Raw genomic sequence first — 23,438 nt, 5'->3', positions numbered from 1 at the left:
TTTTCCTAGGTTTTAAAATGTATGTTTTAAATTTTGTAAGGCCGCCTTGAGGCCCAGTATTGGGCAAAAGGCAGGATACAAATAAATATAATAATAATAATAATAATTTCATCTTCTGTCTATGTGAACATTTGCAACTAGGTTCCTGGACTCCTGCCAAACTCAACACTCCAAACCTAATGGATATTTTCCCGTAACCTCCACTTATTGCTTTTTCTTAACTAACATATAGATTTCAAACATCACCACATCTCCTGAATGCACGGTTACTATGGCCATAGCTAGACCTAAGGTTTATCCCTGGATCATCCAGGGGTCAAACCTGTTCATCTAGGTGACACACAGGGGATCCAGTGCTCAGGTAGGGGCAAACCCTGGATGATCCCAGGATAAACCTTAGGTCTAGCTGTGGCCTCAGTCTCCTAAAAAGAGCTTTGGTCAATCATATTCAGTGCTGAAATGGGACATGATCCCAGGTATACAAAGTGATAGGGCGGGACAACGACCCTAACCTAACTGAGCAGTGGACTGGGACCACATTTAGTGTATGGTAGGATGCGGTGTTTTTCCTTGTAACGTTTTTGCAAAGGAATATAAGAGAGCTTTGAAAAAGGGACACTCATTCACCACCCTCCAGTTCTTTCCAGATTACTTCTAGGTTCCCCCTTTCATTACCATATGCTGCTCAGCTTTCATTTCCATTGCCACCTTCATGCTAGTGAAAAAACTGATTTAAAACAAAGAAACTCTCTGAGTATGTGCAGTTTTGATATTCAATGGACCTGTTCAGACAACAAACTAAGCCACGGCTAGGCTGCTAACCCTTTTACAGAAAACAGTTAGTGATCATGTTTAAACCATGGTTATGTAGCCACTAGGGTTAGGAATGGTTCACACAACACACTAAGCCACGGTTCACATGACAAGCTAAGTCATAATGTTTAGCTCAAAATGCTTAACCACCATGGCTTAATGTGTCGTCTGAACATGGTCTCTGCAATCCTAGCACCATCATGACTACAGGAATAAAATGGGAGTTCGCTTCTCCTGTCCTCATTTCCTGCCACTCTCTGGGTGGTCATTTGGGGTGGGGATTCCGGGCTGCAGAGGCCCATGAAGGCTGCCTTGCGCCCCTCCAGCTCACCTGCCGCCTTCAGGTGTAGTTGAAGATGCTGCTCCATCACCAGTGTTGAAGAACAATCCAACTGCATGACCATTGAGCTGTTGAAGGTTGAATTAGGCTGACCATATGAAAAGGAGGACAGGGCTCCTGTATCTTTAACAGTTGCATAGAAAAGGGAATTTCAGCAGGTGTCATTTGTATATATGGGGAACCTGGGGAAATTCCCTCTTCATCACCACAGTTAAAGCTGCAGGTGCCCTGCCCTCTTTTCAATCTGGTCACTCTAGTATAGCTTCTGCAGCTTTAACTGTGGTGATGAAGAGGGAATTTCACCAGGTTCTCCATATATATAAATGACACCTGCTGAAATTCCCTTTTCTATGCAACTGTTAAAGATACAGGAGCCCTGTCCTCCTTTTCATATGGCCACTGAAGGGGCACCTCCTTATCCTTTGCCTCATCAGCAAAATGTCTTGCCCCAGAACGTATTGAACCTTGGCCGTTCTTGGCGGGGCTACTTTGACCCCTGTATCATCACCACCTCGCCCTTGCCCTTTCTCTCCCTCTGCCATTGCTCCTCCGCACGGGCAGGGGCCGCTGTGGGCGACGCCGCGGCCTACCTGTGGCCGAGGCGGCCCTCCTCTCCAGCCCGGCCGCTCTAGCGGGAGGTGGCGGGGCCGCTCGCGCCGCCGGAGGAAGCGAAGCAGGAGGGAGGAAGGAGAGCGGGCCGCGGCGCGGTGCGGCGGCAGCACCGTGACCAGGAAGTGGAGGCGGCGGCGGGGCGGCTGAGCGGGGGAGGCTTCCCCGTCGCCCGCCCCTACCTCCAGCCTGGGCCCAGGCGCCCTGGGGCAGCATGGCCGCCAGCCTGTGGATGGGAGACGTGAGTGAGGGAGGAGCGAGCGCGCCTGGTGGGGGGGGGGGGGAGTTCGGGGGGCTCTGCCGGGACCGAGGGAGGCGCGGCGGGGGCTGCCCGCGGCGCACGCGGCTGCTTCTCTGCCCCTCGGTTGCTTTCCCCGGTGCCTGGCTTCGATTGCAAGCTCCTTGCGCGCAGAGACCTCTCGGTCTGTTGTTGTTGTTGTTAGTGTTGTTTCGTGGGCTGCAACCCGCTTCTTCGCGTGCATGAAGCGGCCTCCTAAGTTGGCACGTGCGTGTGGAGTTCACTGATGAAGCGGCATCTAGTCCACCAAAGTTTATCCTGTAATACGTTGATCAGTCATTAAGGTGCCCCCACTCTTGTGGGGTTTTTTTTTAAAAAAATAAAGTTTTACTGCAACATATTTACATAGCTGCCTCTCTGGCCATCGTCATCATCCCCTGAAACTTTATAAGATGCGATGGACACTGGTGTGATGATGATGATGATGATGATGATGATTACTGTAACTTATTATTCCTCCTCCCTCCCAATCGCCTTTCCTTTTGTGTCATGTCTTTTAGATTGTAAGCTTGTGGGCAGGGACTGTCAAGAACTACTTTTGTAAGCCTCCATGAGAGCCTTTTTTGGCTGAATGGCAGCACAAAAATGCTTAAATAAATAAATAAACTTGGAACTTTATAAGAGGCTATAGACACTGATGGTGCTGTGATGCTGTTTATTATTATCATTGCTATCATTATTACTATTACTTCAAACTTTAAAAGATGCCATGGTCACTGACGAGGCTGTTTAATATTATCATCATCATTATTAATATTAATATTTGAAACTTAGACAGTGATGCTGCTGTATATCGTTAGCATCATTATTAATATTACTTGAAAGTTTCTAAGTTGCCATGGAAAGTGATGATTGTTGTTATTATTATTACTATTGCTACTACCATCACTGCCACCATGATCAACTCATTATTTGCAGTATTACCTTGGGATGGCAGAGCAGAAGGGAATCACACTGTGCCTCTGGCCAGGGGGCCAAAGGCCATTGGGAGGTTGCATCCCCTTACCTCCCCGAAAGAGCATCATGGCCAGAAGTCCAGTGTGGCCACATGCTAAGAAAAGGGACTAAGAAAAGTTACCAAGTATACTGTTTACACTGCCCCCTCCCCACCCCACAAAAAACTTGTGTGTGTATACAGCTGTAACACTCAGGATAATACTTCATGCATCTAATGAAGTGGACTGAAGTCCATAAAAGCTTATGCCATAATAAATCTGTTATTATTTAAGATGGCACAAGACTCTGTTGTTTAAAATGTGACTGGGCAGAGACAACAGAAGAAAGAGACAGGCAGGGAATATTTATTTTATTTAAGTCACGCATACTCAGGTTTAGTTTCAGTAGTGGGGTGTTAGGACTAAGGGAGTTGCTTTACAATAAAGACAGTGTTTTGTTCCAGAATTAGTTCTACAAAATACAGCAGTTGCAAAAGTATGCTGTCATTTCCTGCTCTCAATGTATTGAGAAGACCCATACACAAAAGCAAAGAGACTCCTGGATAGTGTGGCTATTGCTGTAACATGAACCTATGTGGCTAGGAACCACACAGATCCTTTTTGCTTTCTACTGCTGTGCCATCTTCTTTAGTTGGCTTACCTTGTAGCTTAGTTTGCAGTGCTGCCCTGCCTCTTCCCAGTTATCTTGTGGTTCCCTTTAGTTGCTTCACTTCTGCAAACTCTGTTAACAGGTGTACTCATGCATACCTCTTTAGACGATGCTGCCTCCAGACAAGGCGGCTCCATTAGCCTCTGTCAGATGCATCTTAGGGCGCAATCCTATGAATGTTTAGACAGGAAAAAGTCCTACAACACCCAGCAAAGCTGGCTGGTGAATGCTGAGAATTGTAAGACTTTTGTTCTGCCTAAACATGCATAGGATTGTGCCCTTAATTGTACAATTATTACTGTATTGCTATGTTATCTTCCCCTCTGTCTCTACTTCTTCCTCTCTAGCTGGAGCCATACATGGATGAGAACTTTATTTCAAGAGCCTTTGCTACCATGGGGGAGCTAGTTCTGAGTGTGAAAATCATTCGGAATAGATTGACAGGGTATTTATTTGTTTTTTTATTTCCTTCCCACCTTTTGTGCATGTCAGTATGACTGGGTGGGTGGGGTGGGTTATTTATTTGAAATGCATGTATGGACAAACCTTTCTTTTCTGCAATTAGGGTTGGAGCATGGGTTGTTTGACTGATGAGATATTGTCAAGTGACTGCGTCTTGTCTGTCACTGAGTCCGTTTAGCTCAGTGTTGTCTACTCTAATTGCCAGCGGCTGCCCAGTGTTTCAGAAGGCAGGGGTGCCCAAAGAATGCCTTCTGTCACAGATCTTAAAAGATGGGGAAATTTGTAAGGGAAATAGCGGTCGAAACTTGTGCCTCTAACTTTGTACAAATAAAAATCACAACTTTCTTCATAAGTCACAGATTTTAGGAAACTCTTCTCTTTCTTTCAGAATTCCCGCTGGCTATTGCTTCGTAGAATTTGCTGATCTGGCCACTGCAGAAAAGTGTTTACATAAAATCAATGGGAAACCCCTTCCTGGTGCCACACCTGTAAGTAAATCACACCATTATCCTAGGCACACTCTTACTTGGGAGTAAGCCCCATTGAACTTGGTGGGACTTACTTATCAGTAAATATGCATAGGGGTATCGTGCTGCACGGAATTGAGATGGAATGATAATGAACTTAATGAGGTTTTGGTAAAACCAAAGCAACCAGACAGTTAGGAAGGAGCTTGCATCCAAGTATAACTTAGAAGCGGGGTTTAATTGTGTTCCGTATACAGTTGGTGTGTGCACATCTAAACAAAGCTTTTAGCTACGGTCACACTGTTAAATGGAAACATTTTGATCCTTCCTTTTGCATTCAGGTTTAGCAGCTGTGGCAATCTGATTTACCAGATAAGGACTGGCCAACCTTATGGGGCTGTTGTGAGAATTATTCTCTGAAGGAATTACATACAGTGTTTTTATATACAACACATTAGAATTTGCATGGGGCTGCGCTTGAAGTCTTTTGGTGCAAAATGCCACAACACTCCTCTTCACAAGGGGTGAGCCCCAACTGCACATTGCACTAGTATCTCCAACGACGTTCTGTTTTTTCAGGGCTTCTGGTTTTGGCTTTGTGTGCCACACATACGCTCTAGAGAGTTTCCCAATTCTGCCAGCTTTTCATTAGTACCAATGTCACAGCAATAACAAGCTATTCCCTATGGGATGGGGGATGGTGTGAATCCTATGTAATGGGGTTTAATTTTAACAGCCTGTAGGTTGAAGTTGTTCTTTTGTTCCATACAGCTTTCCTAGTCTAAGCTCTAAGGCAGGGGTGGGGAGCTTATTGCCCCCTAGATGCTTATGGAGTGCAACATCCATCAGCCCTAGCCAGCCTAGCCGATAGAGATGATGGGAGTTGCAGTCCAATAACTTCTGGAGGGCCACATGTTCCCTGCCCTGAGGATATAATGAGAGGTGACCTTCCCAGTCATTAATGCCCCTGGGATTAATTTCTAATAAATCTCATTCCATGTGGGTGTAGATCTTTTCAGCCCTCAATCTCTGTGTTTAGTGTCTGTTAATCCTGTTGTAGGAAAGAAGAGGTTGCCCCAAACTCAGAGTGGTAAGGCTTGGTTGTGTATTTAACCTGTATGTTCAAGCAGAATTGAGAACTCCCCTTGTAGTATAGAAGTTACTGTGTTTTAAAGGCACAATCCTATGCATGTTTAGAGGAGGGAAGGCCATACTGCTGGGGAATTGCTGGGCCTTTTGGTCTTTTTCTGCCTAAACATGCATAGGATTGCACCGTGAGTCCCTTTTCCTGATGATATATATTGCTATAGAAATATACTGGAGGGACAGACTGCTTGTTAATTTCTGATTCTTCTCTTTCAGACAAAGCGATTTAAATTAAACTATGCTACGTATGGAAAGCAGCCTGATAACAGGTAAGCCAAATATTTTGAAAAGTACTAAATTGGTCACTGTTACAATTATTTTTGTTCTCTATAGTGTTTTCTGTAGGGTCCTTCTGTTTAGTGCATTCTATATGATCTGTTATAAAAATAATAATACAGCAATAACACTCACACACACACAGTACTGTAACAGTCACCAAAGATGTAGCACTGTCTGGTCCTGAATAAATCATCCTGGGAGGGTGAGTCCATGAATATGGAACCACCTGAGAGGTTCCACAAAACCGCACCTGTGCAGGTGTGTCCACGGTAGTTGCCAAAATGCCTTGCTAACTCTGCAATCATCTGATTCAGGGGTAGGGAACCTGTGGTTCTCCAAATGTTGTTGGATTCCAGCTTCCATCAGACCCAGCCAGCATGACCAATGGTCAGGAATAGGGGGAGTTTCAGTCCAACAACATCTGAAGGGCCCCAGGTTCCCCATCTGTGATCTAAGGTGCCGATTAGGCCTGACGAACTCCTAAGCATGGGTGAGTTCATATGTGTATTTCACCACTTGTTGATTGAATCAAGCGATGACTTGCATGTATAAAACCATTGTCCCAGATTAAATGCTGCAACCTAGTTCCTGTGGACGTCGGTGCCTTGAAGCGCTGCCCTCTCTCTCATATCACACGGCAACTTGTTTTTGAAACTGGAAGGGCACTCAAAAATGGTTTGTGTTATATGGAAGGGGGGCTGATGTCCAAAGGAAAAGTCAAACATTTAAAAGCAGTCCATCCCTCCATCAACCTGTCCAGAACTTGTTGCCATTTTGCTTCTCCTGTCCAAGTACTGCCCCTTGCAGTAGCCATAGTTCTTCCTGATTTTCCTATTCCTTCTCCATCCCTTTTGTATTGGGTCTATTAGATTGTAAGGTATCTAATAAACTCAGAACTGCCCTCCGTGAATTTGCAGGAAGGCAATATATAACTATAGTACGTAAACAAGTAAAATTATACTGTGAAGAAAATCACCCAAGCTCTCATGTCTGCCTAAAGCAGATCTGGGGTCCGTGTGGCCCTCCAGATGTTGTTGGTCTGCAGCTTCCATTAGCCCTCACCATTGGCTATGTGAGCTAGGGCTGATGGGAGTTGAATAACATCTGGAGGGCCACATGCTCCTCACCCCTGGTCTAAAGTTAGCCCTTTGAATCTGGCCAGAAACTTCATATTATGCAATGCTCTTCAAAGAATACTTGGGCTTTTACATCACCAAGTGGAACGTTATCAAGCGCTGAATCTGCTTCATATTAAAACTTAACATTTTAATTGGATTGTATTGGGTTCTGTTTGAGCCTCGCCAGATGACTGAGGCAGCATTCCAAGATAGGCTCACTGGAGAGTGCTTAGAATTCTGCTATAAAACTTGCAACTGATTGCTTTTTAAAGTAATGAAGGGACAGTGAAACAACGGAAGGACTGTAGCTCAGTGGTAGAGCACATGCTTTGCATTTAAAAGGCCCCGGGTTCAATCCTCGGCATTTCCAGGTGAAAAACCTCCTGCCTGAAATCCTTAGAGAGCTGCTGCCAGTCCGTGTCAACAATAGTGAGCTAGGTGGACCGATGGTTTGACTCTGTATAAGGCAGTTTCCTGTGTTCCTATCATATGTGTATATTGCTTTGGCCCCTTTAGAGGAGAAGTGATTCCAAATTTAACAAACTTTGGTAAGAGCTTAGGACAAAAAAAACGTGGACCACAAATACCCAGCAACCATCCTAGAATGTCTTTGAGAAGTAAGGGTTGAAGATTGTTTGTCAGGAGCTATTGTAGATGATACACCCCCACACACATGCATTTCTGCATATTACTGAATAGCAGCTGGTACAAACCCCCTTGATTGTCTATTAGGCTCAGTTCTAACTTCTAAATAATTCCTTCAGGAATAAGATTCATAAACCATATATTTGTGTAGAATGTATTGCAGAAACCTCAAAATAAATACAGTTGCTTTCATTGTGTGTGTGTTTATAAAATCATAATAATCTTTTGTGCTACTGGAGTTGTCAAATGATTTGTTTACTGTAGTGCCAGGAAACTTGAAAGTGAAACTAAGCAATTACATTGCTCAACAAAAATGAACAGGCTGAACAAAAATGCAAACCTACAACCCTCAATGGTTTTAGTAAAAAACATCAAAGTGTGGCATCTTTTAAAGATCATTTTTTAAATAGTGCCATGTGCTTGGCCGGGTTTTGATTATTTATATGCTGTCTTCCTATGAAGTAGGTTAGACTAAAAGGTCATCCATTGAGTTTCATAGCTGGCTGGAAATTTGAACTTGGGTCTCCCTGTTCCCAATTTGACCCTCTAGCCACTACACCACATTGGCTCTTGCTGATTAGAGTCCACTTCGTGTGATGCATAACATGTCATCCACAGTTCGCAGAATCTAATACGCTGATAAATTCTAGTTCAGCAATTTCAACAAGGCTTTAGAGGGAGGCTCTGAAGTGACTCGAAAGGCAGCCTTGGTGTGAAATTGCAGCTCTTGAAAGTGTAGATAAATTCTCTTCAATTCAACTGGCGGTATCTTTCCCATTACAGAAAAAAATTGGTATCTCTTGAAGTGTTTAAATGAACGTAGCAAGAAAAGTAGTATTATCAGCCTCTCCCTTTGTGAAGTCTTGCTCTGTGCTTATCTTGTATACATTAAAAAGAGACATTCCTTGTTTTCTTCCTTTAGCCCAGAATATTCACTATTTGTAGGAGATCTTTCCCCTGACGTAGACGATGGGATGATATACGAATTCTTTGTGAAAGTATACCCATCCTGTAGGGGCGGCAAAGTGGTTGTGGACCAGACTGGCGTTTCCAAGTAAGTTTCTTGATGCTCACTTCTGCATTTGGTAGTGTACAAGGCATATTTCCCTAACTCATTGCCCTCCAAATGTTTTCAGCTGCACCTTATTATTATTATTATTTATTTATTTATATAGCACCATCAATGTACATGGTGCTGTACAGAGTAAAACAGTAAATAGCAAGACCCTGCCGCATAGGCTTACATTCTAATAAAATCATAATAAAACAATAAGGAGGGGAAGAGAATGCAAACAGGCACAGGGTAGGGTAAACAGGCACTGGGTAGGGTAAAACTAACAGTATAAAGTCAGAACAAAATTAAGTTTTAAAAGCTTTAAAAGTTTTAAAAGCTAAATCAAGTTTTAAAACCTCCCATCATGCCTGACCCTTGGCCAGGCTGCCTGGGGCTGTTGGGAGTTGTAGTCCAAAAACATATTTATTTATTTATTTATTTATTTATTTATTTATTTATTACATTTTTATACCGCCCAATAGCCGAAGCTCTCTGGGCCATTCACAAGAATTAAAACCATAGTAAAACAACCAACAGGTTAAAAGCACAAATACAAAATATGGTATAAAAAGCACAACCAGGATAAAAACCACGCAGCAAAATTGATATAAAATTAAAATACAAAGTTAAAACAGCAAAGTTCAAATTCAAGTTAAAATTAAGTGTTAAAATACTGAGAGAATAAAAAGGTCTTCAGCTGGCGACGAAAGCAGTACAGTGTAGGCACCAGGTGGGCCTCTCTGGGGAGCTCATTCCACAACCGGGGTGCCACAGCGGAGAAAGCCCTCCTCCTAGTAGCCACCTGCCTCACTTCGTTTGGCAGGGGCTCACGGAGAAGGGCCCCTGTAGATGACCTTAGGGTCCGGGCAGGTACATATGGGAGGAGGTGTTCCTTCAAATAACCTGGCCCCAAACCGTTTAGGGCTTTAAATGTCAATACCAGCACTTTGAATCGGGCCCGGACCTGGACTGGCAGCCAATGAAGTTGTAAAAGGACTGGCGTAATGTGGTCTCGGCGGCCAGTCCCTGTTAGTAAACGGGCTGCCCTGTTTTGTACTAGCTGAAGCTTCCGGACCGTTTTCAAAGGCAGCCCCACATATAACACATTGCAGTAATCCAAACGAGAGGTTATCAGAGCATGGACATCTAGAGGGCACCAAGTTGGGGGAAGCGGGTGTAACGGCAGGAAGGAGAAGGCTGTGTAGATGTGAAGATGTTTCTTCTTTCCATAATGTAGCAAAGAGAATTGAGATTAACTCTCCTAATTTTACAGCTTCGCTAAGGGTTCCATCCAATGGTGGTAGTCAGCAGCCTCCAAAGTCGGAGGGTGCTGCGTATCTAATGCAGAGATACTCAGTTGGTTGCATCAGAGCTTATTTAGGGGTGTCACAGCATAGGGGGTGAATACTTATGCAACCAACCAATACCAGCTTCTTTTTGTTTACTTAACTTTTGTGCCACAATAGAAATACTTTGCACCTTCAAAGTATTAAGTATGTTGTGTAAATCAAATGGTAAACATGCCAATTAACTTCATTTTAATTCCAGGTTGCAAACAAAATGAGAAGTCAAAGTGTGTGTGTGGGGGGGGGGGTTGAATACTTATGCAAAACGTTATACATTTCTAAAACATTTATGCCTTGGTATATAACTGGTCCATACTTTATTCTGATGCATCTCCTTATAAACTGTATGGTGATGATGCATTTATTCCAATAGCCTGAGAGAGAGAGAGAATGAGAATAATTCAGTATCATTGATTCCAGTCCATAAGATATTTCAGCCAAAGCATTTGTGGTTAACTTAAGTCCCATTAATGTCTTTGTTGGATCTGCAGCTTAGTGTACGGGCAGTCTCAGCATATGCAGATGCAAGGATGTTTATATTTAACAGTGTAATGGGTGGACCAGCATTTGCAGGTCCATTTGAATATTGCACCCAAGCCATATTTTTGCTGCCTTCTGAGGCCAGCAAGGCTTCACTCCTGAGCATTCCAAGTCCAAGATTTTGATAGATAGATAGATAGATAGATAGATAGATAGGTAGGTAGGTAGGTAGCATTCCCACCGCTGGTGTAGTGGTAAATTTTGAAGTGCGGGCCTTCCTCATGACATTCCCCGTAATCCTGCCTCCAAGGAGAGTCCAAAAAATTCCAGCCGCTGCGTTGATCCATATCATCAAACCAGTTCTAGCAGTTTTCATCTCCACCAGGAGCAAGAAAATGAGTCTTAATTGCCCATTCCAAACCAAGCCAAGCCTCCCCCCCCATTTTTCCCCACTAAGCCAGGAAAAAATATATTGTTGCTGCAAAAAAATTGTTTCCCTGCAGCTCCTGTGAGAATTGCAGCTAAGCACAGAGAGAACAGGGAATTCTGTGTGTGTGTGTGTGTGTGTGTGTGTGTGTGTGTGTGTGTGTGTGTGTTTATTTATTTATTTATTTATTTATTTAGAGTATTTTTATCCCACACCTCAGCCAAAAGGCTCTCGGAGCGGCTTACAATGTATCAATAAAGAAGACAGTCCCTACTCTCAGGCTTACAGTCTAAAAAAGACACGACACACAAGGAAAAGTGGATGGGGAGGGAAGAGGGAGAAAATAAAAAGAAATTAAGGAGACTGTTTAGGCTGGTGGGAAGGCCCTGCTCCGTCCTCTCATCTCCCAATGGAGGGGCAAACCAACAGCTCCTTCTTCCCCACAAGGTGAAGATGTTAGCCCTGGGTGGAAGGGGGGGGGGTTCCAACTGAAGCAGGCTCTGATGTTGACGTCAGTGTCTGTGCTATTCGAAAACCTCCGGCACTCTGTCCCTCTGGGCCCTAGCTACACCACTTGGTCCCCTCTGTCTTGCTACTGCTCTTTCTCCACACTGAGAGAAGAGCCTATTTCACATTTAAGGGAACTCGGAGCATGCATCCTGACCTATTTGTGGCGTCCCCCATTCATTGGGGCTGAGCCCATTAGCCAAATTCCTTATAAACCTTATTTTTTATCGAGTTGGAGGCTTTTATATTTATTTTATTTATTTATTAAAACATTTGTACCCCCTCCCCATATCTCAAGGATCTCAGGGCGGCGTACAGATAAAAGCATACATATAAAATAAAACTATAAATATACAATTCTAAAACAAATGAAAACCTTAATATGTTAAAACGAATATGAAATTTTGAAACGGTAAAATCCAATTAAAACAAGACAGTGTGCAGGCTGGTGGATTTAGCCATCAAAGGCTTTGTTAAACGCCACGTAGTCTAAGCCTCTGCTCGATGGCAAGAAAGTCAGAGTTAAAACTTCCCAACAAATGGCAGTCCAGCCTCAGTTTGAAGACCTCCAGCGTGGGACAGCCTGACGTCCCTCTAAGTTCCATTGCCAAGCTATTCTTAACAGCAGAAAGTTTCTACAATTATATTTGTAAGGGCTGGGCAGAGGTAGGAATTTGTTTGGAATGGGGAAGTCGTACTCCTGATTTCTGGAGTGGGATTTGTTCACTTTTCCTTTTCTTACTCCATGTTTCTTACTGGTCATTTGTCTTTTGGCAGAGGCTATGGTTTTGTGAAGTTCTCAGATGAACTGGAACAGAAAAGAGCACTGGTAGAGTGCCAGGGGGCTGTTGGTCTTGGTTCCAAACCGATACGCTTGAGTGTTGCCATACCCAAAGCGTAAGTATGGTTGTCAGCAAGTGCTTAATTTAGCAATTCCTACTGAAAGGAGACATCAGTACTTAGGGAGGGAGGGTGTGTGTGTCTTTCTTTGAAGATGCCAGGATGTCTCTTAATCATTACGAGGACCCCTGAATATTAGAGTGTTCCCTTGTAGTCAGTTGTTAGGATTGCCTCCTGTCAGCTTAGGCTAATACATCAGCTGCAGGGAGGACCGATCCAGCCTTAGTTACTCATGCACTAGCGCTATCCAGGCTAGACTACAGTTAAGTGGAGCTGCCTTTTCAGATGGCTCAGAAACTTCCAACTTGTACAGAATGCAGCTGCCCAGATGTTAGTAGGGTTTGGGTGGTCTGACATGGGACACCAATATTGTTCTGGTTGCCAGTGCATTTCTGGGCCCAGTTCAAAGTGTTGGTTTTGACGTTCAGCGCCATAGATGGTGTGGAAGCAGGCATTCAGTGGATTGAAGTGCCAGCTACATCTCTAACAACCTGCACATTCTTTAAAAGTGTATTCAGAGATCCTACTTTTGTGCCTGCTGGCATGGGCAATTAGGATCAGGGCACAGGGCCTTTTTAGCAGTGGCCTCATGTTTATGGAACTCCATTCCCATGGAGGTTCAGATGGCCCCACCTTTGCAAGCCTCCAGTAGGTCACTAAACACCTATTTGTTCTAAGATGCTTTTCCATGCTAAGTATATTATGCTGCTGTTGATTAATGAGATGCTGAAATGTTTTTATTTATTTATTTTATTACATTTCTATACCCACCCCACCCCAATAGCCAGAGCTGTCTGGGCGGCTCACAGCAATTAACTTGTTGATATTGTGCTGAGTCAGATGTCCTGTTTCTTGCTATCGTCATTTTGCTGCTATTTTATTATGGCTATTTCCTACTGCTGTCTTCTATGCTGCTTTCATGTTGGTGGTTTTGATTTATGTTATATCGTGATTCTATATTTATGTTAAATCACAATTCTGTATTTGCCTTGGGAGGGCTTAGCCATAAAAGGTGCCCCCAAAATATTTCAAATAAATGCTGGGCCGGTGAGGGGTCTGACTTAGAGTCGGGATGACTGAAAGAGTTAGCAGGACTTAAAAATAGTCAGAGCTGTTACAAATGACCATTAAATAAAATGCTTTTATGATAGACCTGGAGATTTTTGGGGGAAGCATTTGGTGTTGGAATGAACTCATGAAAAGGATGCTGTAGATGAAACCTTTTTCATTAATATTTTGGATTTCTTGTAATTCCTCCCCTTGTTCCTTCTTCCCAAAGGAACCGGCTGAAGACGGTCGAATACAATCAGATGTACAATTATAATTATAACCAGTACTACCAACAGTATCAGAATTACTATGCCCACTGGGGATATGATCAGAATACAGGCAGTTACAGCTACAGCTACCCACAGTATGGCTACACGCAAAGTACCATGCAGGTAAGGGCAGAGCAAAGCAAATTTGCAATTTTGCTAGTTTTTATGTCAAGAGATTTAAGGAAGGTTGCAGTCATAAACATATTTACCAGGGCAAAAATCCTGTTGAATACAATGGGACATTTGAGTAAACATGCATAGGATTATGCTTAAAGTGTTACAAATGGCCAGGAAACAACTTTCAGTGGGCTAGCCGTGTTAGTCTGTGGCAGGAAAGTCTCCTCTACAAAATTCTTTGTACCAGGCCAAAGCACAGCTAGCTTTCCTCTAGTAACTTCACCAATTTATGTGTGGTGGTAGCTCACACACCGTCTAGAATTTATTACTTGCTTGTAAAACCATAAATGAGTGTAGTATAAAACTGTGCATGTGTGAATGCTACCAGAATTGTCTGTAACAACCATGTGACCTATTGAATATTTCCTGCGGGGGGGATAGGTTGAACTGAAGTTCCAAACCATTGTGTTTATTCTCTCTGCCAGTAAACATAGCGATGGAAAACACTTGATTCGATTATTTCAATTTATACCACCCCTTTCCATAACTAGTGGCCCAAACTGGCTATTAACAGCAATGTATTATCAGAAGTAGTATAGTATATCAACAAAGGAGGAGATTGGAAGCATTTGCTTCCTTGTTTAAACTAACCACAGTTTCTCATTATGTCCAAACAGCGCTAAACTGTGGTTGATTTTAAATTAACTGTATTCTGACCTGCAGATAATAGACTGCAGTTAATTTAAACAAGGAGGTGGATGGATATGATCTCCTCCTGGCATACGCCTAGAGGAGCAGAGGACGCTAGAAATAACATACAATAGAAAAATGAATTGCTTCGGCAGGCTGAAGGCCGAACTAAACATAGAATCATAGAATAGCAGAGTTGGAAGGGGCCTACAAGGCCATCGAGTCCAACCCCCTGCTCAATGCAGGAATCCACCCTAAAGCATCCCTGACAAATGGTTGTCCAGCTGCCTCTTGAAGGCCTCTAGTGTGGGAGAGCCCACAACCTCCCTAGGTAGCTGATTCCAATGTCGCACTGCTCTAACAGTCAGGAAGTTTTTCCTGATGTCCAGCCGGAATCTGGCTTCCTTTAACTTGAGCCCGTTATTCTGTGTCCTGCACTCTGGGAGGATCGAGAAGAGATCCTGGCCCTCCTCTGTGTGACAACCTTTTAAGTATTTGAAGAGTGCTATCATGTCTCCCCTCCATCTTCTCTTCTCCAGGCTAAACATGCCCAGTTCTTTCAGTCTCTCTTCATAGGGCTTTGTTTCTAGACCTCTGATCATCCTGGTTGCCCTCTTCTGAACACGCTCCAGCTTGTCTGCGTCCTTCTTGAATTGTGGAGCCCAGAATTGGACGCAATACTCTAGATGAGGCCTAACCAGGGCCGAATAGAGAGGAACCAGTACCTCACGTGATTTGGAAGCTATACTTCTATTAATGCAGCCCAAAATAGCATTTGCCTAGCATCTGTCCACATAGGACTATCAGAGGGGCTAAACAAGTTTCCCCAGGAAATATGCCTATTATGCATTAGCTGTAGTAAAGAAACATCTTCTGGTTACCTTACAATTTGTAATTCTCACTATTGCAGACATATGAAGAGGTTGGTGAAGATGCATTAGAAGGTAAGTTTGCTTATTGTGATTTTGTATAGGAATTAGCAATTAGCTTTTATCTGCTTGATCCTAAAGTATCCCAATCCAGAGAAGTTCTTGAGCAGCAAGAGCCTCCAGGAATGTAAGAGCTTGGGGTGGTTTGGGACCTTTATGAAGTAACGTATCCATGATTCTATGGATGTGTTTCCCCATTGCTGTTAAACCACATTTTGAACTTGGTTTAAGATCCTGGTTTGTTCTGTGACTAGTAACCATCGTTTCACAGTTTGGACAGAACAAGAAACCATAGTCAATTAGAGACTTCCTGGTTTTAAGCATAGCTCGTGCAAAGGGTCTGCATTTGTGGGCAAAATGCTTGTTCATATCGAGGCTTGTTAAGCTGATACTCACTCATGTAGGCTTCCTTTCCTTTTCAGACCCCATGCCCCAGATGGATGTGGGCGAAGCCAACAAACAGTTTATGGAACAGAGTGAAGAACTCTACGATGCCTTGATAGAATGTCACTGGCAGCCTTTGGACAGTGTCTCTTCAGAGATTCAAGCCATGTAATTGCCTCGTTGCTAACACGCCGTCTCCGAGCGACATGCCAGCGTGCCCTGGGCTCCTGCCAAGCACACGGAACCTGCAGCTGCAAGTGGCTTGCCCCCGCTCCTTTCCTCCAGATCCTTAATTCACGGATACAGAGGGGAGTTTGCGGCCCTTCCTGTTATGCACTGAGGAATAGAGGAGCATCCTGGTCACTTTTATTCATGACGAAATTCCAACTCAGACATTTAGGTTTATTCTTCTTTTCTTTTCTTTTTTCTTTTCTTTTTGGTCCTGAGACAGACTTGTTAATCCTTGTCAAGGAGTTGTAATTTATAAACTTTAAAAAAAAGATGGTGTGGTAGGGAAACTTTTACTTCCATGTACAATAAAAAAATTATCTTTTACACAGTAGGCAAGATATCCGGTGTTCTCCTCCACGGTATAAATGGGAATATAAATCGCCAAAGAGGATTCCTTGAAATGTCCCAAGATTGTCATTCTTCTGTGCTGAGAGTCTCATTAGAAGCCACTGTGAAGTGAAACTGTGCCATATGTGAGACCACTCTTCTTTAGTGAGGACAGGGTGTATTTGAGCAAGTCTGCTGGTTTATTTTCAAAGTGGGTGCAAACCTGTTTTAAACTACTTCGTGCTCTTATGTCCGAAGTATACCCACCTTAGGCTGAGCGGGAAAGACTTGAAAGCATACTTACTGTTGGCCAATTTTGGACCTTATCACTGTTAGATCGTGTAGGGCAGGAAGACAAAAGTGGGAGTTCAGAAACTTGGAGGACTACAGTGGTTCCTTTTGCAAATGGGCATCTCCACCATCTCCAGGTAGGTCTTGGGAAAAACCTCTGCCTGAAAATTTAGAAAGCTGCTGCTAAGCAGTAATGTAATAAGCTAATGGTCTGACTCGTCGTAAGTCAGCTTCCTCTGTTCCTATGACATGGAATTGGGAACATCAAAGCCGAGTGGTGGCAACGCTCTAAGAAGAGGCATTCTCCCGCAAATGGGAAGATATGCCTCTTCGGCTACATTGCTGCAACAAGGTTTTTCCTTCAGAACTATTGCTTTATATGCAAATTTATGCAGATTTACTAATGAATTTGATTAATCCAGTAACTGCATGTACTTATGCATGTCTTCTCAGGTGTAAGGCCCCCACTGAGTTCACTGGAGTTTAGTCCCAAGTAAACATTTAGAGAAATGTAAGCACTCTTACAGAAACCTGTTTGTTTTTTGGAGTGATGCTGCCCACCTATATAACAAAGCGGCCCTTTCTGCCTTACCCAGAGAAAGATCAGAGAGATAAAATTATTTTACATTGCTGTAGAGACACAGAGATTTAATTTGTTTGAAAGCCATTTTCTATGTGCCCCTGCAATCTATTCATGTTATGATGCAGCATATAAAAGTTTATCTTAGTGTTGTTATTTTATTGACATGTTTCAATACATATGTCATGGCCCTTGGCCTGGATAATAAAAGTTTATTCTGGTATGTAGAATTGCAGCCCTACATGCACTTCCTAAGGCAGTCTTCCCAGTCTTGTGCCTTCCAGATGTTTTGGACTACACTTCCCATCAACCCCAGCCACCATGACTAATTATGGATGGTGGAAGTTGTAGTCTAAAACATCTGGAGGACACTGGGTTGGGGAAGGCTGTATTAAAGAGTAAGCCCTATTTGGCACAATGGAACTTGATTCAGAGTAAACTTGCATTGCATTGAAAGGTGTGTTTCGTAAGCACTTGATAGACCCTATCTTAAAAATCAGGGTACCCCACCAAAAATGCACCATTCAAGGCATTGGAAGAAAGGGGATGTAGCTTAGTAGAGTACATGTTTTGCGTGCAGAAGGTCTGAGGTTTAATCCCAGCTATCTCCAGTTAAAACAGCTGGGAAACCTGGTACCTTCCAGATGATATTGTAGTTCAGTTGCCATCTGCCTGGTCAATGGACAATATTTGGAGTGCCGTAGGTTTCCAGCTCTTAAGTTTAAAGGATCAGGAAAGACTTCTGCTTGAATAGCTGGAGAGCCACTGCCAGTCAGTGTCAACAATACTGAGCAAGATGGACCAATTTATTTATTTATTTATTTAAGCATTTTTGTCCCGCCACTTAGCCAAAAAAGGCTCTCACGGCAGCTTACAAAAATATTTCTTGACAGTCCCTGCCCACAGGCTTACAATCTAAATTGTGTGACTTAGTATAAGCTCAGGTCCTATAATCCTATTCATTCAGCATTGTAAAAAGAATTTAAAACGGGTAGGCCATCCACATGTTTGGGCCTACAATTCCCATCATCCATCACAATTGGCTATCCTGGCTAGGGCTAATGGGAGTTATAGGCCAAATCATCTGGAAGGCCCCAAGTTGCCCACCACTGGAAAAGAAACTAGAGAAGAAAAATGAAGACACCAAAAGTTTTTTTTGAACAAACCACCCTTCTCCAACCAGGTGCCAGTGGCTGCGCTGGCTGGAAAATATGGAAGTTGCAGCCCAACACATCTGGAAGGCACATCTGGTTGGGGAAGGGTGACTTAAACTTCCCTTTCCCAGGCAAAATATATTCCTTGACTTGCTTTCTGCACCTGCCGCTTGATTGTTCTCTAGCACAAGGGAGAGTGATGACAAAACTCCCTAACAGGCAATTGCAGGAAAAACTACATTTCCCCAAATCCTCTTCAACGCTCCTTTTTTTTAAAAAAAAAAAAAAGGCCTACAACTCCCAGCATGCCCCAGTCTATAAAAGGCCAGGCCCCAGAAGCGCTCGCTCTTTCGTCGCTCCTTGTCGTCGGATGGAAGGTTAGTACTTGTTGCTCAGAGGGAAGCTGTGTAATCCGTTGCCATCCTCTTTCCTTTTTGGTTTGATTCCTGGTTTGACTCTTGATACCGTAATTTTAGATTCCACCCTTCCCATTTATGAGTGAATTGCAACCAAGCGACGATCGAATCGGTATCCTTTGTTGAGCTGCAAAAGGGGCGGATCTGTTCGGTCGTTGGCCGCATAGAGTTCCTTTGTCGGATATCGTACCGAGCGGGCGCCGGGAGGGAGTTTCTGCAGCTTTTTTGCTTAGTGGAGCATTGGTGATAGGAGGCTTATTAGGACCAGGACAGACATGACTTTAAACCTGGGCTCCATTCTTACTCTAGAGAAGGCGAGGGGTTCCCGATCCACATTTTAAAAGCACGCATATGTTACGGTCCCCATCCGAATCGGGCCCTGCACCTACTTTGGAGTTTAAACAAAATGAAAGAAAATAGGACATTAGGATGCAATCCTATGCATGCGTAGGTGAAGTCCTACAATTCCCAGCATTCCCCAGCTGGGAGTTGTAGGACTTTTCTTTCTTGTCTAAACATGCATAGGATTGCACCTTTAAATAAGGTGGCCATATGGAAAGGAGGACAGGGCTCCTGTATCTTTAACAGTTGCATAGAAAAGAGAATTTCAGCCGGTGTCATTTGTAGGCATGCAGCCCCTGGTGAAATTTCCTCTTCATCACAATGGTTAAAGCTGCAGGAACCCTGCCCTCTTTTGTATCTGGTCACTCTAGTATAGCTCCTGCAGCTTGAACTGTGGTGATAAAGAGGGAATTTCACCAGGTGCTGCATGCATACAAACGACACCTGCTGAAATCCCTTCTTCAATACAACTGTTAAAGATACAGGAGCCCTGTCCTCCTTTTCATATGGTCACCCTACCTTTAAAGTCATGTCCTTTTTGACCCTCAAAAGGAAAGCTAAGTTGCTAAGGCCTGTGCCTCCACCCACCTTCATTAAGTCCAAAGGTGTCTTGTAGCCCATCGCCTGGGGATGCTAGCCGACTCTCGATAATGAGAGGGAGGGGAGGATAGCTTTTGCTGTTTTAAGAAGCGAAGTACCTTTCAAAAGGACCTGACCCACATTCTCCAGGCCCGTGCTCTGAATTTGTTTGTTCAGCTTGCATGCCTCCCCTCTTTCCTGCTGTGGGGTGTGTGAGATTCCTTTGCTGTCTCCCTTCCAGGCATTGACATATGAAGATGCCTCCTTCCAGGACAAGATAATTTTACCATCAAAATTCAGGGTTGACTGCTAGGATTAGCAGCAGTTCTCCGGGCTGCCAAGAGTAGGCAACCGGTGCCCTGCTGGTCATTTTGGACTACAGCTCCCATCATTCCTGACTGAGGCAGGTGGAAGTTGCACTCTCAAAAGATCTGGAGGATCCTCCAGGGCGTTGGGCGGACGTCTTCCCCATTGCCAGCTACCAGATCTTTTTAGCTGGAAATGCAACATCTGTTTGGTTATTTGTGCCTTCAAACCACCCTTCCCAAACTTGGGGCCCTCCAGATGTGTTGGGCTGTGATTCCCATTGATGAAAATACATTTACATTAGTATCGGGTCAGGGGAGGTGGCTTCAGACCAGAGCTCGCTGGGGATTGTGGAATTTGTAGTCCTAGCGCAATTTAAAGGGCACCAGTTTGTGCAGTCCTATGCATCTTTAGACGGAACAAAGGCCTACAACTCCCAGCAATGCCCCAGCCAGTCTAAAGATCCGACTTTGTACACTATCTCTGGAAATTCTGCTAAAAGGCGTCTAAGTGCTGCTTTCCCATCCAGGCCCAGTGCTGTAGCTACTGCAGCATGCTAGTTGTCTTCTCATCTTTCTGCCTCCTCCTCTTCCTTCTCCCCAGCCTCCTCCATTTCATTGTTCTTTTTTGAGACTATATGTAATGTGACCAAAATAATTTTTGCTGTTGCAAGTGATAATTGTGGTCAGTTGATAGAGCCACGTGCTTTGCGTGACAAAGGTTCCAAGTTCAATTCCCAGCATCTCCAGATAGAACTGGGAATCCCTGGAGAATCGCTGCCAATGGCATCTGCTTTGCATGCAGAAGGTCACGGGTTCGATCCCCGGTAGCTCCTGGCAGGGCAGGAAAAATTCCTGCCTGAAACCCTGGGGAGCTGCTGCCAGTCAGTGTTGACAACATTGGACTAGATGGACCAGTGATCTGACTCCGTATAAGGCAGTTTCCTATATTCCAATTCACTTCAGAATCCAATATAGACTTCTCCTGTTAACCTTCAAAGCTTTTCACGGTCTAGCTCCTTCCTATCTCTCCTCTCTCATCTCACACTATTGCCCCGCTCGTGCTCTTCGCTCCTCTGATGCCTTGTTTCTCGCCTGCCCAAGGGCCTCTACTTCCCTTGCTCGGCTCCGTCCATTTTCTTCTGCTGCCCCTTACACCTGGAACGCTCTTCCAGAACATTTGAGAACTACAAGTTCAATCGCAGCTTTTAAAGCTCAACTAAAAACTTTTCTTTTTCCTAAAGCTTTTAAAACTTGATGTTGTGCAGACTATACTGTTAGTTTACCCTACCCTGTGCCTGCTTACCCTACCCTGTGCCTGTTTGCATTCTCTTCCCCTCCTTATTGTTTTACTATGATTTTATTAGATTGTAAGCCTATGCGGCAGAGTCTTGCTATTTACTGTTTTACTCTGTACAGCACCATGTACATTGATGGTGCTATATAAATAAATAATAATAAATAATAGTAATTCCAATGTTACCCAAAACATTTGGAGGGCACTAGGTTGGGGAAGGCTGTTCTATGTTCTTCCCCATTTCAGGATAGCATTAGAATCATAGAATGGTAGAGTTGGAAGGGGCCTATAAGGCCATCAAGTCCAACCCCCTGCTCAGTGCAGGAATCCAATGCAGGATTCTTTCCCGGTCCTACCTGGAGATGCATCCTGGGACTTTTTGCATGGAAAACAAGTGCTCCATCACTGAGCTATAGCCCTTGGCTTTCCTTCCTCTGTGTTGGCACACTATTTATATTCTATCCCCCAAAGGCTAAATAGGGACAGTTTGCGGGGTGGGCATGGAAAGCAGTTCTGTATTTTGCAAACGTTCTCAACAGTTGGATGACCAGGGGTGGTTTTCCTGCCGCTCTTCCTTGTACTGTTCACATGTCATGGTGACGTTGTCTTCCTTCTCTTCTGTTCCAGCTATGAATGCAAAGCACTGGAGCAGAGATCAGAAATGGCTTGTCAAATTGCAGACCGGCTTTGCTTTCCTTACCCCTCTGGGAATAAAACAGGTATTGTAGTATTTATTTATTTGTGGCATTTATATTATTATTGTTGTTGCTGCTGCTGTTGCTGTTGTTATTTATTTCTTACCTGTCGCTCCCTTTGGATCGAGGCGGGGAACAACATTAGTACAAGAATCAACATATCTTAAAAAATCTTGATTTCACATTCATCTGGGTAGGCCTGCCGGAAAAGGCTAGTCTTCAAAGCTGTCTTAAAATCACAGAGAGTTAATTTTGCGAATCTCCTCCGGCAGGCCATTCCACAATCTGGGGGCGACAGAAGAAAAGGTCCTCTGGGTAACAGATGTCAGCCTAGTTTTGGGTGACTGAAGTAAGTTCACCCCAGAGGACCTGAGTGTGCAGGGTGGACTGTATGGGAGAAGGCGATCCTGCAAGTAACCTGGACCCAAACCATGTAGAGCTTTAAAAGTAATGACCAACAGTACTTTGCCCAGAAAGTCATTGTTATACCGTAGTATAGTACTGAGTATAGTAGCAGTGAGCCCTGCTGTGAAGAGGAATCTGAAAAGGTAGCAATGGGGTGATCACAAGTTCGAATCCTATTACAAGGCACAGAGCTGGATTGAGACTTAGTCATACTTTGATTAGACCCATTGAAAGCAATGGTTCCAACTATATATATGCAAGGGGTAGGTTGGCTAAGATTCTTACTTCGGAAGGTACTATTTGAGAGTGACTTTGTATTCAAATGAGTGTGTACTCAAAGAAGGGGGGACCAATGCACATTCCCCACCCCCAAAAGGGGATTGTATAAAATCCAGTTGTGGCATGACTATATCTTGACAGAAAAGCATAATAAAACTAGGACAGCTGCTGATGCTGCAGTCGTAATTGGAGTTGAATAAGGATGCTGACAATGGCTTGTTGGTACCTGATCCCATGCACTCTGAAAGGGCAAATCAGGACCATCCTATCTGCGCCCCGTTAATTTAGAGATATTCTGCCCTGCCCTTCAAAAGCACGTGCGTAGCTCAGAGCAGCTTATATTAAATGTAAAATTACAATATCCTCTTAAAACAACAGTATCAACAAAATATGGCAGAGGAGGTTTACAATAGGTTTCTTTGTCTTTGCAGGTGACCTGAGCAGCAGTGAGCCTCCTGATGGTAAGTTTTAAATCGAAGCATGCATCCGTGTTTAATTAGAGGAGATTGGAGCATTAACACCTTTGTAGTTGATCTCTAGAGTTTGCCTGTTGCATCTGGCTCGCCTCAGAGTCTGGTGCAGGGTGTCCTGGGCTAGCGGAA

The 23,438-nt window shown here is 43.8% G+C and overlaps 1 protein-coding gene across 3 annotated transcripts; it reads left to right on the top strand.

The window, feature by feature from the left end:
* Positions 1 to 1,835: 1,835 nt before the first annotated feature.
* TRNAU1AP (tRNA selenocysteine 1 associated protein 1) lies at positions 1,836 to 23,302 on the top strand. Of its 3 annotated transcripts, none has more exons than XM_063139856.1 (12): positions 1,836 to 2,003; positions 4,013 to 4,110; positions 4,516 to 4,615; positions 5,957 to 6,009; positions 8,705 to 8,836; positions 12,374 to 12,493; positions 13,776 to 13,938; positions 15,533 to 15,566; positions 15,956 to 16,921; positions 18,808 to 18,895; positions 22,085 to 22,176; positions 23,268 to 23,302. In XM_063139856.1, the coding sequence occupies exons 1-9, from the start codon at positions 1,977 to 1,979 to the stop codon at positions 16,105 to 16,107; spliced, it is 879 nt and encodes a 292-aa protein (XP_062995926.1). In that variant the 5' UTR covers positions 1,836 to 1,976; the 3' UTR covers positions 16,108 to 16,921; positions 18,808 to 18,895; positions 22,085 to 22,176; positions 23,268 to 23,302. The 3 variants fall into 3 exon arrangements, with proteins under 3 accessions (XP_062995926.1, XP_062995927.1, XP_062995928.1); XM_063139858.1 differs by having other exon boundaries at positions 1,839 to 2,003; positions 15,974 to 16,921; XM_063139857.1 differs by lacking the exon at positions 18,808 to 18,895.
* The last annotated feature ends 136 nt before the right edge of the window (positions 23,303 to 23,438 follow it).

This window comes from Elgaria multicarinata, chromosome 13 (assembly GCF_023053635.1).
Source record: "Elgaria multicarinata webbii isolate HBS135686 ecotype San Diego chromosome 13, rElgMul1.1.pri, whole genome shotgun sequence".
Lineage (NCBI taxonomy): Eukaryota > Metazoa > Chordata > Lepidosauria > Squamata > Anguidae > Elgaria > Elgaria multicarinata.
The sequence above is the reverse complement of the archived record's forward strand: the minus strand, read 5'-3'. Positions and strand labels throughout refer to the sequence as shown.

Excerpts from the sequence above, each read along its gene's own strand:
- TRNAU1AP (XM_063139857.1), top strand. The coding sequence starts at position 1,977 with ATGGCCGCCAGCCTGTGGATGGGAGAC. Across the intron at positions 4,111-4,515 it reads ATTCGGAATAGATTGACAGG|AATTCCCGCTGGCTATTGCT; the intron begins GTATTTATTTGT and ends TCTTTCTTTCAG. Across the intron at positions 13,939-15,532 it reads ACACGCAAAGTACCATGCAG|ACATATGAAGAGGTTGGTGA; the intron begins GTAAGGGCAGAG and ends TCACTATTGCAG.